We start from the raw sequence: 15670 nt of genomic DNA, 5'->3' as shown, positions 1-15670 counted from the left end.
TTAAAACAGTGAAATAATAATAATAATAAAAAACTAATCGGTTTCAGGCAGTGAAATATAGTAGTCTGGTGCTGATTATTGATCAATTTAAACTCATCCCTCAGTTGTACGAGGCTACCTTTTCTTGTTTCAATGCAATTTGCCTCAAAAAGTGTAGAGTCAAATTTCCAACAGACATCGTTGAGAAGTGTAAAGAGAGAGAGAGTATTCGTGCCCATTAAGCTTACGATCACAACCCCCTTTTCCACTGAAGTCTGCTCTTGAGGATTTCAGTATGTACCCAGATGTTCAAACATGGATCATCTTTCAAACAAACCAATGATTGCGTATTTCTCTGTAATTATAACAAGTTGAACATTTTTGCAATAGGATTACAGTCCTTTTATATTTAACTGGTTAGTGATTGCCTGTTGCATCATGATGGATACAAACAGGGCGAAGTGGGGCTTTGTTTTTTACTGGACTCAAGTCAAAAAGGCGATTTCTGAATAAAATTGTAGATAATTCTCTCTTCCTACAGGGGGCAGAAGAAAGGCACACTAGACCAACATCGCCAACAAACGGAATATTCCCGGAAGTGAAACTTGCCAAACCCGGAAGTTTACAGTTTCCAAGAGGCGCCCTAGTGACTAGCGCATTGTATTCATCTACCTAGCTGAGTTTTGGTCGTTTCGTCTCAAATTCTGACTTTTACTTAGACCAACAATGTCTGAAAGAAAAGTCTTAAATGTAAGTAACTTCTATGAGCTTCAAAATATACTGTTTTATTTGCTGACTGTCTAGTTAGTTAGTCAGAACCGTAACGAGCAGCTGCTGACGTTAATGCAGTTAAAGCAACACTAACTGACCTTTGCTATTTCGTGACGTATATCTGCAACTTAAAGAGCTGGTCTTGTAGTAATTGGACGCTAGCAAATCTTAACTATCAAAGCTCTACTGGCTACCCGAGCTAAGTTATATCCCCACATCGCTAACTTGCCCTTTTCTCGAGGTTCTGACAGTAGCTCTCCGTTGGTGGTCATAGTAAATTTGACCTGTACTGTAACCAACTTTGTGCTTTATCCTCTACAGAAATACTATCCTCCGGATTTTGATCCATCAAAAATCCCCAAGCTTAAACTCCCCAAAGATCGACAATATGTGGTCAGATTGATGGCGCCATTTAATATGAGGTATTTTATTTGGTGCATTGTCTTCAATATTCCGACAGTATTCCGACTCAAAGTGGACTGGAAAATATAAGTAAAAACAACGTTGTAGATTTCTATTATTCATCTTCACTTTGTGAAGTACTTGTTCACATATCCAACTTTACCTTTCACTGAATGTCTGTAGGTGTAAAACATGTGGTGAGTACATCTACAAGGGGAAGAAGTTCAACGCCCGTAAGGAAACGGTTCAGAATGAGCTGTACATGGGGCTTCCCATCTTCCGCTTCTACATCAAGTGTACTCGATGTCTTGCTGAGATTACCTTTAAGGTGAGGATTTGTCAAAATCGTGTCAACTGAAGAAAAAAGAAAACCACAACGTTATCTACTTGGAAAGTAAATGTAATGTCACAATATTTAATCTGTGTTCATAAATAGAAAATGTAATAGTCTGCAGAAACAAGTAAAATTTTCTCCACCTGTGTATAAGATTATCTCTTATCTCCTTTCCCGTCTGTAGACAGACCCAGAGAACACAGACTATGCCATGGAACATGGCGCCACACGGAACTTCCAGGCTGAAAAACTAATTGAGGAAGAGGAGAAGAAAATTCAAAGGGAGAGAGAGGAGGAGGAACTGAACAACCCCATGAAGGTCGGTATAAATTAGCGTTTTGACATTTATATTTAACACTACGCTGTGTTTTTGTTAGGCATGTTTTTTTTTCTAAAGTGATAGTGGCCTAGCAAGTTTTTATGCAGTTTGAATGAGGAGTCTGTGGTACTTTTCTCTCAGGTGTTGGAGAACCGAACTCGTGATTCCAAGATGGAGATGGAGGTTCTGGAGAACCTCCAGGAGCTGAGAGAGCTGAACCAGAGGCAAGCTCAGGTGGACTTCGAGGGAATGATCCACCAGTACAGAGAGATGGAGAAGAGAGAGAGGGAAAGGGAAAAAGAAGACGATGAGCGGGAGACAAAGTAAGTAATGACAACATTAAGATGATTGTGAGAGGAGGTTGGAGATACTTGCATGGAACATGCACCGGCACCAGTACTTAAATTGTAAGTCATGAGTTCCTAGAACAATGAGGGGGTGGTGATCCAGTGGATTAAATTTGTAGGAGAAGGTCCCGGAATATATCATTGCATTGGTGCAGCAAACACATTAAATACAACATAAATGTTAGTTTCATAATATGACAATTAACGGGTTTTACCCTCATGATGCCCACATTGAATTTGATCTATAGTACATCCACTTTTGATTGAAGCAGTTAGTTCACAGACATAAGTTACTGGATTGTGTTATTAGTGGGACACTAGCTATCAATAACTTCAGCCTTCTTCCCATAGTGACATAACCCAATTATGTTGTTTAAGGGGTGGGAAATATATATTAAAAAAAAGAGGTGTAGGATACTTGCAAATAGGTGCCAGAAACCAGGTGTCAGTCGAGATCCTGTTCATACAGGAGAAGTGAGTGGCATCACGCAGCTCAAATTTAAAACTTCCCATTACTAGGGATGGTTACCGAAACCCAGTATTAAACAAGCACCAGTGCTAAATTATTAGAGACCGTAGTATTGATAATCTCCAATGTTAATGGTTCTGCTATCATTATTGGAGAAATTAAGAAGATACATTTACCATTTATATAGGCTACATTAATGTTATCTTGCACCTTTTATCTCACCAACTCTGTTTCTAATTTGTAATAAGATTAATGACATTCATATATGATGCATTTTCGCTATTTCCAATCCAGAAGAGAGATCTCTCTCTCTCTCGGAGTCTATTGTATGTGCGAGCCGAGGGGTGAGGCCAGCTCTCTCTGCCTCTCTCTGACGTGCGCGCACGCATGCAGACACATGCTCACAGAGCCTGCTCTTAGTGACAATGGCAGAGAGAGAACTAAATGGTCTGGTTATAATTCTCTAGAGTTGATGCTGACAGTGCTCATTGCCACGAGTGCAACAAGTCTTTTGTTTGTAAGGGCGGAAACAAGCAATTTTTCGAAACATCTAGTGAAAAGGCATCAAATACAGACAGAGAAATACAGTTTTCGACTGCCTAGCTTGTAGTTCATCTCTCGTTGCCCCATTCACCTCAGGTATGTTATGTATGCTAGCAGCCTAGAGCCCACACTGAGTTAACTAAATTATACAAACATGGGTTAATGATTAAAAGTAATGCTCTGTCCACATGGGAAAATAAAGTAATGTTAAATCTGTCCTTGATTTTTGTTTTTGTTTTTTGTTTTTCTTGAAAAAAGTAACAAAGAGAACTGATAAAGAGCACCATAAAGTACTGGATCGAGAAGCAGTATCGATAAGAGTTGTAGTACCGTTAAAATCTTAACAATACCCATCCCTACCCATTATCTACATAGCCACAACTGCAGCTTTTAAAGACATGCTGCAATATTTCCTATATTACCTTTGGCCTTTGTGTTTTTTCTTGGGGTTTAATCTTTGTATGTCCAAATCATCTAATTTGTTATTTTTTATATAAATCCTGCCTGTTAGTGAAAATAGCAGGCATTAATCATTCAGTTAATTCAAGTCAGTACCCTTCTTTTTGCCTAACAGAGAGATGCTGGAGCGTGCTCAAGTGAAAAGGCTTAGGGACTCCGACTCTGATTCAGACCAGGAGGAGACGAACAGCAACACAAAGCCATGTAGTTCTAGCATGGACAGACCTACAGACATCCTCACCACTGACAAACCTACAGACACACAGGTATGGCCACAGGTTGAACAATTTGTGTAACTGATATTGACATATTTGCAATTGACGACAAATGTATTGGATGAAAAATTATATTCTAAAAACTTCACATTTCTTTTGGCTAACTTATGTTAACCAGAATGTTGGGATTTGCATCAGGGAACAATGCACTACCATATTGAAAGTGTAGTCACATGAAGGCATTGAGTATTCTTTTCTTTGACTGACATAACTGAAATTGCTTTCCAAATCTAAATTACTATGAAACGATGACGTCTACCCATTTTGGTTCTCCTTGCAGGGTAAAAAAATGCACATAGCGTTAGTTGGAAATACTTGCCTTTGGCTTTCTATGCAAAATGTGATTGCATATGAAAGAGATGGTTTGCTCCTCAAAGTATTGGATGACTTGATGTGTATCCACAGGGTTCCACCAATGGTGGAGTGAAGAGGGCCAAGGTGGAGAGCTGGGAGAAGAGTGTGGGTACGTTGGGAGGTCGAGGGTCTCTTGGATCCCTGGTGGTGAGGAAAAAAGTGGCGGCTGTCAGCAAACCAGTTCCAGGAGCGCCCCCTGCTGCTTCTTGTTCACAGACAGGTAAACAGAGCATTCAGTCTTTCACTTTGTAGCTCCCCTAAAAACTGAAACAATAGGTGATTAAAACAGCATATTAAGGCATTGGTATGACTCTTTTTTTAGCATGCAATTTATTTAGTTGCCTGCATCACTTCATAACTTGGTTTTGTGTTTGCTGTATGCACACATGATCTTTAGTAGTTTTCAAGATTTCAGCTTTTTTTCCCCCAATACAATGCACCTGTTTGTTCCACATGAAGTGTTGCTGTTTTCATGAATTTTATGTTTGCATTTACTCTTGATTACATCTCAACATGTGACCCTTGAATTATAACCAATCTTTTGATTTTATTGCATTGCAGAATCTAAAGTGGAAACAAGTGATTCTACCAACACTACCAAACCCATCACCGTGCAAAATGGCTCATCTCTCAGCCTATTAGGGGCATATTCAGACAGTGACAGCAATGAGAGTGACTGAGATGAACTGGCTGCTGATGCTTTGATGAAGCTAAATGGCTGCTTGTAGATTCGAGCACTTGACAGAGAATTGTGTATATTATTTCGGAGTGAATTTGCATGATATGGTCCATTGTCACTGTATTAAGCAGCTATCAAGATGTGCAAATCATTTTTGTGGGTTGCGCTTAAAACTTCTCTACCAAGGTGCAGCAAATGAGTGGCTGAGTGAATGATAACATGACTGATAACAAACCGTTATGTTGGTGGACACTTATTCGGTATTAGCCGCCTTGTCTTTTACATGTACATTGTTATAATTACTGGTTTTCACCCAGATCTGGTATTTTAATCCCCCTCTTAACTTTATGGGCCAGCAGTAACTGAAAAGTTAACCCAGAGAAATGATTACTGTATTTTTGTGATGCAGCTGTGTTCTATCAAACATTACAGTTGTATATTTCACATTTAAAATAAAATGTGTCTACATTTAGCTCCTTATAGTTCATGAACTGCATTATTCAGACTTTGTTCAAATGTTTTGTTTCCTTGAATACTGATGTGGCATCAGAATACTTTGCTTTCATATTTATTTGAAGTCCGATTCCATAGGGGACTCGTTGGTGCTGTTAATTTCTTCAGATCACAAAAGACATCAAATAAAAAGTAAACGTCAAAACATTAAAATATAAAATAGTGCTGATCAAATAGCTGTGAAGTGGGATGAGAGCTTTGAGAAAGCGGTTTTTTTTTAATGGGCTATTGTCAATACTTCAGATCTGTACTGATATATAAATGAATAAAGAAAAGCATAAGCCAGAGCCTTGAGAGTAGAGGTAGTTTATGTGGGGAATTGTTCAACACATGATACAGGTTTGAGAGTTGTTTGCAGGAGCTGTGGCCATCGCAATCCACAATACTGGGGAAAAAATGCTAGTGGAAAAAATGGCATTGGTTAGTTCTGGTGGTTTAGCTGTGTATCACCTAACCTCGACATCGCACTTGGTGAAACTGAGCATGCTAGGTGATCTTGCTTATTTTACAAACCATCTAGTCTCAGTTTGTTCTACTTTCCTCCGCCGCAACGTCTCCTTTTACGGTCGACCTAAACGCCGGCCCACTGTTTGTTAGTACCCTCTTACTCCCCTTTAAATCACTGCGCAGCGCCAATGTTAACGTTGTGTCGCCAAACGTTAAGTGAGAGTTGGGTGAAACAGCTTGCTCGGTATATAGCAGGTCGCGTTTTATAGAAAAAAACATGTTTCCGTGTTGAATCGGACAAAACAAAACGCCTTGATGTTGACCTGGCAAATATAAAAGGAACGGGGGGGGATCGTCAAGCTCAAGAAAAGGGTGAGCGATGTATACACGCTACCGCAGCGTCGGTTAGTTGGCTACCTTGACCAGGTTAGCTAGCGGCAGTTAGCTTTAGTTAGCTTCGGCTTGTTGGGACAGCTGATGTTTGTCCGTGTCGAGGTTGGTATGTGAATCGCTCGAAAGCGTTAACGACTAGTCAGTAAATTGCTTTGTTACTAATTCAGTTATATTTGTGCTGGGAGCTGATGCGGTTACGTCTGTACTCATTCAACTCCGTGGTAGCCAAACCTCAAATTGTACACATAGTAAACAGCTATACTAATGGTAACCAATGTTATGATTGCTATTACTCTCTTTTGCTAATATAACACTGAATTAATCTGCCTTCTTAATGGTCCCCAACATTAAGCCATGTAGCGTCAGCGTTGTTGTTTACAGATAGGGTTGTTATATATATATATATATATATATATATATACTTGAATATATCTTTTTCTACAAGGCACGGCCAGTCGTTGGCTCATTAAAACAGCCTGGTTAGCCGCCTATGTTGGCAACCACTTTCATTTGGAGCAGCGTAATCAAGAGTTTAGCAGATTACACCAGTTACACGTCCACGTAATTAAAAATCACAGTCCAAATTTACCAGGATTACGCCTTTTTTCTTCTCTCTCAAAATGCCCCCACGCTCTTCAAAATTGGTATCTCGCGTTTTAGGCTACCTTGCTATGCTAACTAAATTCTTGCAGTGTGTTTGCCCCTTAATTCCCAGATCCATGGCAAAGTGGCTGAAGGACTACCTAAATTTTGGCAGCCGGCGCGACCCTCCACAGCCCCCAAGGCCAGATTATACTGAAAGTGAGATTCTGAGGGCGTACAGAGCACAGAAAGAGCTGGATTTTGAGGACCCATATCAGATTACGGATAAACGGCTCCATAATGGCAGTTATGGCTCTTGTAGCGCAACTGTGAGCCTGCCCTCTTTCCCTGCATTTGGTTCAGTGCTGCCTAATGGTTTGGAGGTAAGAAATATGTGTTTAAAACCTAGTAATGTGACTATTGTCTCTTCTGGGCAACAGGAACGGTAAGTCTATTTGAAACACAGCAGAACTTGTATATATAACATTGCAATCTACTGGTGCAGTCATGTAGTTGCAGCTAAATAGTAAGTGTTAACGTGATGTATGGTAAACTATTGAAAATATGTTTTTAATTTACTAACACATTGTGTTCCAGGTAAAAGTTGTGTCTCCTAAACACAGACTCATTAAGGTTGATTCTCAGGAGTTTGGGCGCTGTAAAATTCCTGTAAACCCAGTGACCGTTCAAGAGGAACCTGTAAGTCTGGCACAGTTTTTGTCCTTTCTTTAGTTCCGCAATTACTCAACTTGCTTACAACTATTCTCTCTCTCTCTCTCTCTCTCTCTCGCTCATACACACACAAACACGCTTACACTTATTGGTCATATTTGTGCCAAGCACTTCTGTGCCAAGCCCGGCACAGATATGTCCATCACATTGACCCACTTAATTCATTAAATGGTTTGGTTCTTTTCTTACCCTCCGTCCTAGGTGGTTCCCTCTGCCCCAGCAGCAAGTGATTCAGACACTGACTACTCTGATCCATTTGATGCCCGTCCAAACCCAAGGATCAGACAAGACTGGGAGCCCAAATCTGTACCACCAGACTGCAGCTACATGGAGCCATTCGAGGCCCAGCGAATCATATCAGGTTAATCAGCAGTTCCATATCACTTACATGTCCTGTAATATCTTAGCCAGTTCTTGTCTTGTTGCAATGTTTGGATGTCCCGTAGGCATACGGTATTGGAACAGCAGCAGTCGTATGAATTCAGTACCACCAACAATGGTATTTTGTTAGGAAATGAAAGTACTTTGCATTGTTCTGGTGCTCATATTTGGTGACTTAAGTTAAACGAATCAACACATCACAAACGCCTAATGTGTAAAATAGTCAAGGTCACAATTCAATCACAGATTGTTGGTATCAAATTACAGTTTCACCTCAGGTCAATTATAGTCCCACATGAGCAATATTGTCTCATACAAAAGTGATGACAAAGAATTTACGGGTTATTAACAACATTAAAGGGTAGCAGCCAAGAAAATTCTATAAAAAATTATGAGATGGGCAGTGCATTCCCATTCATTTTCTATGTGTGGTCTCACTAATGCTGTTAAGCTGTCAAAGGCAGGCTGCCATTTATTGAACTGATCACAAGCCGAGCAACAGACATGTATTCGGTGGAACAGAAGGAATCATGAGAGGATGATTATGTACAACAACTATTGGAGATGGAGAATGATGTCAATTAATAAATGAATATGCATGGTTTTGCCATTGGGATTCACATAGACTTTGACCCGAAGGCACCCCTGCCATACCATATTCCTAACACCGAGACAAGACAAGCTGGCTTCAGCTCAGGCTTCAACACTGGGAGCTTGGTAGCAACTCCAGTGCAAAATTAGTATCTCAACAATTCTTGTTAGCCAGAAACAAATGCATTTCTGACGGGCTTACATTGAAGGTCTTAATTTTCAATCCATGTTTGTGTGGCTTTGTGTTATTTATGCAGAGCTCCAGCATAACACAGTGAGTAACAGGGCTGGGATTAGAGATGGGGGCCAGCTTTATGACAACCCTTATGAGGAGCAGACTCGCTACTCTCAGCGGGAAGCTCCATTTCTACAGCAGCAGCCTCAGGGAATCGATAGTGGATTTTCCCAGGGAGACAGCAGGGAGAGCAGGCTGCCACAGGATGACGAGAGGCCAGCTGATGAATACGACCAGCCGTGGGAGTGGAAAAAGGATGACATCTCTAAAGCTCTTGCAGGTAAAATGGCACAGGTGATGTTCAATCATGTTGCAAATCTATCTTAGGCTTGGGCTATGCTGATTATTTTAAGTTCAAAGAAGAAAAATTATATTCTGTTTGGCAGCATGTTCAGCATTTTTTGTTAGTTATTTGTGTTTGGTTACCTTCTAGTCACCTGTTTTTATTCCTTTCTCTGTCTGTAGTTCAGTTCGAGGGGGTTGAGAGGGAACGCTCAAGAGGCCAGACAGAACAGAACAGGCTTGCCAGGACCAGTCCCACATCCACCTCAGCTGCAGGGGGCTCAGCCACTCTCCGTATGGTCAGTGACACCCCTCCTCTCCTGGGGGAGAGAGTGGACCCATCTCTACCGCTAGAGAGACAAGTGTGAGTATACAAGTGCAATTTTAAAGTGGCCATATTATACCCATTCTAGCTCTATATTTTTCTTTGGGGGTGCCAATAGAGAGTAGCTTTGTAGGATTCACAGTTCAGAAAAATCCTTATTTATCTAATACTGGCCCTTATGCAGCCCCTCAATTCATCCTCTGTCTGAAACGGACCGTTTTCTCTAAAAGCCAACTTTGTCTGATTGGCCAACTTCTGGAAACCTGCCGAGGGAGCAGAGCCCAGTGCTTGTTGTATCGAACTGTTTTCCCGTTGATCTGTTTCCCCCCTAGCCAGAGTTCGATACAACTCTGGGACACTTGATTAACCTTAACCAAACTTCAGCCTAACCCTAAGCTTAACCTAACGCTTACCTTAACTTAATCGTTACCAATAGCTAACCAGTTTCCATGAGAATGGTTTCGTCTGGATAGGGGAAACGGATCTCAATCGGGAAACAGAGTTCAATATAACACCGGTGTAGGAGGTTCCTTAAGCAAACTATAAACCTACTAAATAACATAATTTCTCATTCTTGATTGGAAATGGCAACTTCTCTAATACATGTTCGAGCCCGAATACAATCCTGAATATGAGCATGGACAGCATGAACATCCGCAGCAACAAAGATTACAACAGGAAGTCTTTGGTAAATATTACCCTCATTACGTGCTTATTGTGTGACATAGACTAGCGGTGGATTTAGTCTTTCAATCACAAGCCGTATATAAAACATTTCTTTTAATCAGTGTACGTGTGGGAAATGAGCTAAAATGCCAACTGAAGTGGAAAACGTCTGCTGTGAGGAAATGACAAACATTACGTAGCTAGTAAAATGTTCTGCTGTTGCAAAATGACTGTATAGTATCTCAGTGCATCATTGGTTATTTGTAGTATGCTGGAGTACATTAAATGCCTATAATACTACTCACTCACGTAGACTGTTTCGCAAGAACATGTACATACATTTACCAAGAAGACCGTAGTTTGACAGGCTTTTGGCTTGGAATATCTTCGCTTGAGCATAACTGCTTTTGGTATTATAAAAATTATAGTTGATTGCTCTGATTTTTATAATACCAAAAGCAGTTATGCTCAAGCAAAGATATTTGGTTATTTGATAGCTTAATTTTTATACAGATTAGGTAATATTCATACTAGTTTAAATAAACAATTTGATAGTATTTTTGGTAAGCTAACTGTAGCTTACATACGACTTTATCTCGAGGTTCCACAATTTTTCCGTTTTCTGACCAAAATCCCAAGTATTTCCAAACGGGGCTTTTTAGATTGTTCGGAGTGAAAATCACACTCTGTGACCGAGTTGAGTTGTGAACTCTCTGCCATCTTTACCACACGGTTGTTGTTGAATCATTCACTTGGTTCAGCTTGACCTAAATTTCATTTTGAACCAGTGCAGCGACCAAGGCCCTTGCGAGAATTCGCGAGGCAGACCGCTACGGTAGTGTTTTTTTTGTTGTTGCTTTTTTTCCCGTTAATGAATATTAATATTCACACTTTAGTGTCTTTTTGTTTTACAGTTCAGTTATATATTCGAATTTGGAATATTCATTGACAGCCCTGTTTAGAGACTGTTGGGGTTTTTTTTTGGTATGCGCTGGTGTCAAACCTCACAACATTGCACCTGCATGAAAATAGCCCAAGTTCTGTCTTTTTTCCTGATTCGGTTAAAATATAATGTTGGAGATGGAGATATTTCAGGAAAATTCAGTGATCAAATGATAATTGTTTAGATGAAGTATGTGTCAGTCAGTCAGTCCCTCTGTCCATCTATCTTTACGGGTGGCAGTGAGATTGCCACTTAAAGTTAATACTAATATACTCCTGTATATCCAAGCAAAAGTAATTGAACATGTGGGAAAAGATTGGGGGGGGGACCTGAAAGTAACCCATCCAAATTTCTCAGAATGATGGGTTACCATGTGTCTAACTATGAGAACATTAAGTTTTGCTATGACAAAACAACAATGCAACAGGAAAACGCTGACAAACTAACTGCCAAAACTTCCATAAGCTAATTGGAGAAGTTTGGGTAACCAGTATTCCTAATGTAAATGCCATCCTTAATCCATCTCAAGGTCACAATTTAGATTAATTCCAGCTCACTGTTGCACGAACAGCAGCAGACCCCGCAATTGGAGGCAAAGAGGAGTAATCTCTAGTTCCTGTTTTGCATGAATGACACCCGGAGTGTAAGGGGTTGCTGCAGCAGTACTCTGGCCCGTTCTTACATTTCAAGTCAATTTTATTCATATAGCCTAATATCACAAATTACAAATTTGCCTCAGGGGGCTTTAACAACATCCTGTCCTTAGACCCTTGCATCAGATAAGGATAAGATTTCCTCACTTTGTACTGTGCAGGTGGTACCACGGAGCCTTGAGCCGCTCCGAGGCTGAGAGTCTTCTGACACTGTGCAAGGAGAGCTCCTACTTGGTGAGAAACAGCCAGACCTGCAGAAACGACTACTCTCTCTCCATCAGGTATACACTTGCACTCAAGTCATATTTACATTCCATCCATTGTCCATGAATTGGACCTGCATGGCAGCAGGGTGGCACAGTGTCAGGAAGCTATCCGTCAACTGAAGGACCCTAGGTTTAAGCCCCTGGATTCACAATTGTCTACCCTGATTAAATGTCGGATGAGCAAAGCTGTTCTGTAGCCTACCCTGTCCCCCGAGCTCCCTGTGAAGTGGGTTAAGGGGTTTAGGTTAGTGGAAACCAAAATTAACAATTTCTTGTCAATAAAGTGCCATTACTTGGCAATATTCATTTACAGTACTGTCTTCCTCTATAGTCTTTCAAAATAGTGAGGTTAAACTAGGCCAACCTCATCTTCTGTGCTGTTGAGTTGAATGGTTATTCTGTTTGTGGATGGAACCCTGTCTCGGGAGGTAGCCTCCATCTTTAGGCTCGGTATTCAGCTGTTGCTGATCAATTAGACACACGCCCTATTCACCCAGGCTACAATTAGAACAAAGTTTCTCTCAAAGGGAAAAGCTGGCTCTGTGCTGTAACACCACCTTCTATGTGGTTTCCACAATTATCTATAGACAGTTTTGCCTCTTTTGGTTACTATCCATTTGTGGATGATAAGAGAATCATGTCAGAACTGTGCCTCAAGGCAACTTCTTAGGTGGGCAGTATACTGAAAATGACACAAGAACTTTTCATAAAAGGAACGGTCAAGATCATGTCTTAAAACACTGTTGTCAGTATAGTCGATACAAACTCTTTGTTCTTGGTTATATATCACTCCAGTCCACTAGGGAGGCACATAAGGATTATGAAGCAACTATTACCAGAGCTAGTACAGAATTTGGGCACATTTCATTTCTTTGTGATCTTTTATAAAGATGAGGATCTCCTCGCATGAGTTCAGCAACTTTTCTCTCAGAAGTAGTCATCTTTCCATGGTAATGTAGCTGATCTGAATACAGTGAGAAAAACAAAGTTGAACTCTGCCTCGCGGATCATCGTGACATCATAAAGCCATTCACCCATCACGTTATAGGATGTTTATACAATCCCTGTGCGTCCACTTTCATAATGGCATCATAATATCTACTGCAAAATAGCCATTGTGTGTACAGCATCTTTCGACAAGGTTACAAAAGTTGAGTGAACGATTCAAAATCTCTTTTTCTCTGTCTCTCTCAGGAGCTGTAAGGGGTTTATGCATATGAAGTTCGCCAAGTCTGCCGATGGACGTTATGTTCTTGGGGAGAACAGCCCCCCATTCTTCACCATTCCCGAGGTCATTCACTACTATACCACCCACCAGCTGCCTATCCGAGGAGCTGAGCACATGTCCTTACTGTACCCAGTCATAGTGCAGACACTCTGACACATGCACACACACACACACACACTCAAACACAGACCCTCTCTTGGTGCTACTGAATATATAGTCGCTGCCAGCCAATCTTTTCCTTTTTGCTCCCTCACTTTTCCAACTCACCCAGCTTCATTTCATCTCAGCTATATCCATGAGAGCAGAGCGTTTGGCACCATCTCTCCTTTTCTATTACCTTAACCACACTGGTGGCTCAATTAGAGCACTCGCTGCATCAAGAACTTAGGTCTGTGAACTGGTATTGTCACTGAATACCCTTTTTTATTGTATTACCTTTGGACCCTGAAGATTGGCCATCAATGGAGGTCATTATTGGTAGGCAAATATTTTTAAACCAAGGATGGTTTTTGGCCGTAGAAGACAAATTAAACTCTACTCTTTCAGACTGTTATCTGCAGACATGGGAATAAGTATTGTGGAGATTTGCCTCAAGTACTGTAGTGTCACTAGAGTGTTACTGTGTCACTGATGCAGACCAAACACTACATTTTGACCCCCTAACTATGTATTGCCAATACTTTTCTCTGGCTTTTTTTTTTTTCGAAAAGGCCTTTGAATGTGATATGATGCTGTAACTGTGTGCTCTGCAGTGTTTTCCTCACTTATTGTCAACATGTTGACATCAGGGTGGGAATGGGGTGTGATAATGTTGGCGAGATGTTGAGTTGTTAGCTTAGCGCCGTAACAGACCCCTGCAATAATAGTTGATATAATATTTACAGTATTATATTGAAAAGCTCCTTACTTTATGATCATGACTATTAAAGCCTTTGTAGATTCCTTACTGTGCTGTTTTATAAGGTTTAAAACACCTTAAATAAAGTTGTACTGGTTTTTTAATTGGTTTTGAGTTGTTGTTTATCCATTCACTTAAACCTGGTTCTATATGATATCTGGCTCAATCAATATTCAGTGTTTTTGTTATTTGCCAATAATTTACTGAATAAAATAATCCCCCCCCCCTCTCATTTCCCCCCCCAATTGTATCCAGCCAATTACCCCGTCGAGCCTTCCCGGTCGCTGCTCCACCCCCTCTGCCGATCCGGGGAGGGCTGCAGTTTACCACATGCCTCCTTCGATACATGTGGAGTCGCCAGCCACTTTTCACCTGACAGTGAGGAGTTTCGCCAAGGGGACGTAGTGCATGGGAGGATCACGCTATTCCCCCCAGTTTCGGCGCCCTGACCAACCAGAGGAGGCGCTAGTGCAGCGACCAGGACACATACCCATATCTGGCTTCCCACTCGCAGACACGGCCAATTGTGTCTGGAGGGGCGCCCGACCAAACCAGAGGCAACACGGGGATTTGAACTGGGATCCCCGTGTTGGTAGGCAATAGAATAGACCGCTGTGCTACCCGGACACCCCGGACACCCCGGACTAAAATAACTTTGAAGATGCATTTAAAATAGAATTGTTCAAAACTGAGCTCAAATGTTGTGTTGATCAAGCAGTAAGACAATTAAATGGAATCAGGCTCACTTTAGAGAAAAAGAAAAAAAAATCCGCCAAAACGTGTATTACAGACTAATAGTAATAACATTGGTTTTACATGTAGTGCATTTATTAAGACAGGAAAAAATACCATTCCCAAGGAGAGGAGCTTCTTCAGATTGGACTGGGACCCCAAAGAGACATATCTGCCTTGTTCTGCACTACTTTTTTATTATTATTTAAAGCAGTAATACGAGTACATGGTGAGATCAGCGGCCACCGACCTAACAAGCTTGCCACATGTTTGATTTCTCTTGGGTCCAGCTGCAGTGTTGCAGTACTGCACGAAACACCCACTTTACTACATGACACATCCACTTCATTTTGCGCCCCCCCCCCCTCCCGTAAGGGCATGTTACAATGTTACGCACTCCGCATGCCTACCAAGTGGGTGTGTCATGTGGTAAAGTGGGTGTGTGGTGTATGCGCTGCGGCTGCAGCCAGATAGACGGCTGTCACCAATACTTCCAAAATACGAGGTTTACACACGCGAACGCTGGGTACGCGCGGTCACAAAAATGAGCTTCATGCTGCGGTCCGCTATTGTGCCATTTTAGTCCGCGCGGAACCCCCAGCGGAGTGCGGTCCGTGCACGATACCGTCAAGACAGAACTGGCCGCTACGTACACATTCCAGGTTACGGTACGCACGTTTCATAATATACACGTTTACGTTGTGCGCGTTACGTCACACGCCCCAGCCACCATGGCAACCGCCGAGCGTCGTTGTCAGCATTGCAAGGGCGCGAGCTGCTGCAGTTGGAAGGTAAGCTGAGTTGATGACGGGAAGAACAAATAACGTTTTTCATTTCCACATTGTAAAAGCATCACGGAAACCCCGGTAGTC

The 15670-nt window shown here is 41.4% G+C and overlaps 2 protein-coding genes across 2 annotated transcripts; both read left to right on the top strand.

Moving 5' to 3' along the window:
* The first annotated feature begins 615 nt into the window (after nucleotides 1-615).
* On the top strand, nucleotides 616-5726 carry yju2 (YJU2 splicing factor homolog). Its single transcript, XM_056296252.1, has 8 exons — nucleotides 616-729; nucleotides 1072-1172; nucleotides 1336-1480; nucleotides 1671-1805; nucleotides 1947-2128; nucleotides 3739-3889; nucleotides 4304-4472; nucleotides 4814-5726. Exons 1-8 carry the CDS (start codon nucleotides 706-708, stop codon nucleotides 4930-4932), a joined length of 1026 nt encoding a protein of 341 aa, XP_056152227.1. The 5' UTR covers nucleotides 616-705; the 3' UTR covers nucleotides 4933-5726.
* Nucleotides 5727-6089: 363 nt separating this feature from the next.
* Nucleotides 6090-13869, top strand: LOC130126516 (SH2 domain-containing adapter protein F-like). Its single transcript, XM_056296075.1, has 8 exons — nucleotides 6090-6263; nucleotides 7000-7249; nucleotides 7464-7565; nucleotides 7800-7959; nucleotides 8828-9085; nucleotides 9271-9451; nucleotides 11836-11955; nucleotides 13135-13869. Exons 2-8 carry the CDS (start codon nucleotides 7004-7006, stop codon nucleotides 13319-13321), a joined length of 1254 nt encoding a protein of 417 aa, XP_056152050.1. The 5' UTR covers nucleotides 6090-6263; nucleotides 7000-7003; the 3' UTR covers nucleotides 13322-13869.
* Nucleotides 13870-15670: the final 1801 nt, after the last annotated feature.

The sequence above is a fragment of the Lampris incognitus genome, chromosome 16, assembly GCF_029633865.1.
Source record: "Lampris incognitus isolate fLamInc1 chromosome 16, fLamInc1.hap2, whole genome shotgun sequence".
Classification (NCBI taxonomy): Eukaryota; Metazoa; Chordata; class Actinopteri; order Lampriformes; family Lampridae; genus Lampris; species Lampris incognitus.
This window is presented reverse-complemented; position numbering and strand designations above follow the sequence as displayed.

Excerpts from the sequence above, each read along its gene's own strand:
- yju2 (XM_056296252.1), top strand. The coding sequence starts at position 706 with ATGTCTGAAAGAAAAGTCTTAAAT. Across the intron at positions 1,173-1,335 it reads ATGGCGCCATTTAATATGAG|GTGTAAAACATGTGGTGAGT; the intron begins GTATTTTATTTG and ends GAATGTCTGTAG. Across the intron at positions 1,481-1,670 it reads TTGCTGAGATTACCTTTAAG|ACAGACCCAGAGAACACAGA; the intron begins GTGAGGATTTGT and ends TCCCGTCTGTAG.
- LOC130126516 (XM_056296075.1), top strand. The coding sequence starts at position 7,004 with ATGGCAAAGTGGCTGAAGGACTACCTAAATTTTGGCAGCCGGCGCGAC. Across the intron at positions 7,566-7,799 it reads TGACCGTTCAAGAGGAACCT|GTGGTTCCCTCTGCCCCAGC; the intron begins GTAAGTCTGGCA and ends CCTCCGTCCTAG. Across the intron at positions 9,452-11,835 it reads CTACCGCTAGAGAGACAAGT|GTGGTACCACGGAGCCTTGA; the intron begins GTGAGTATACAA and ends TGTACTGTGCAG.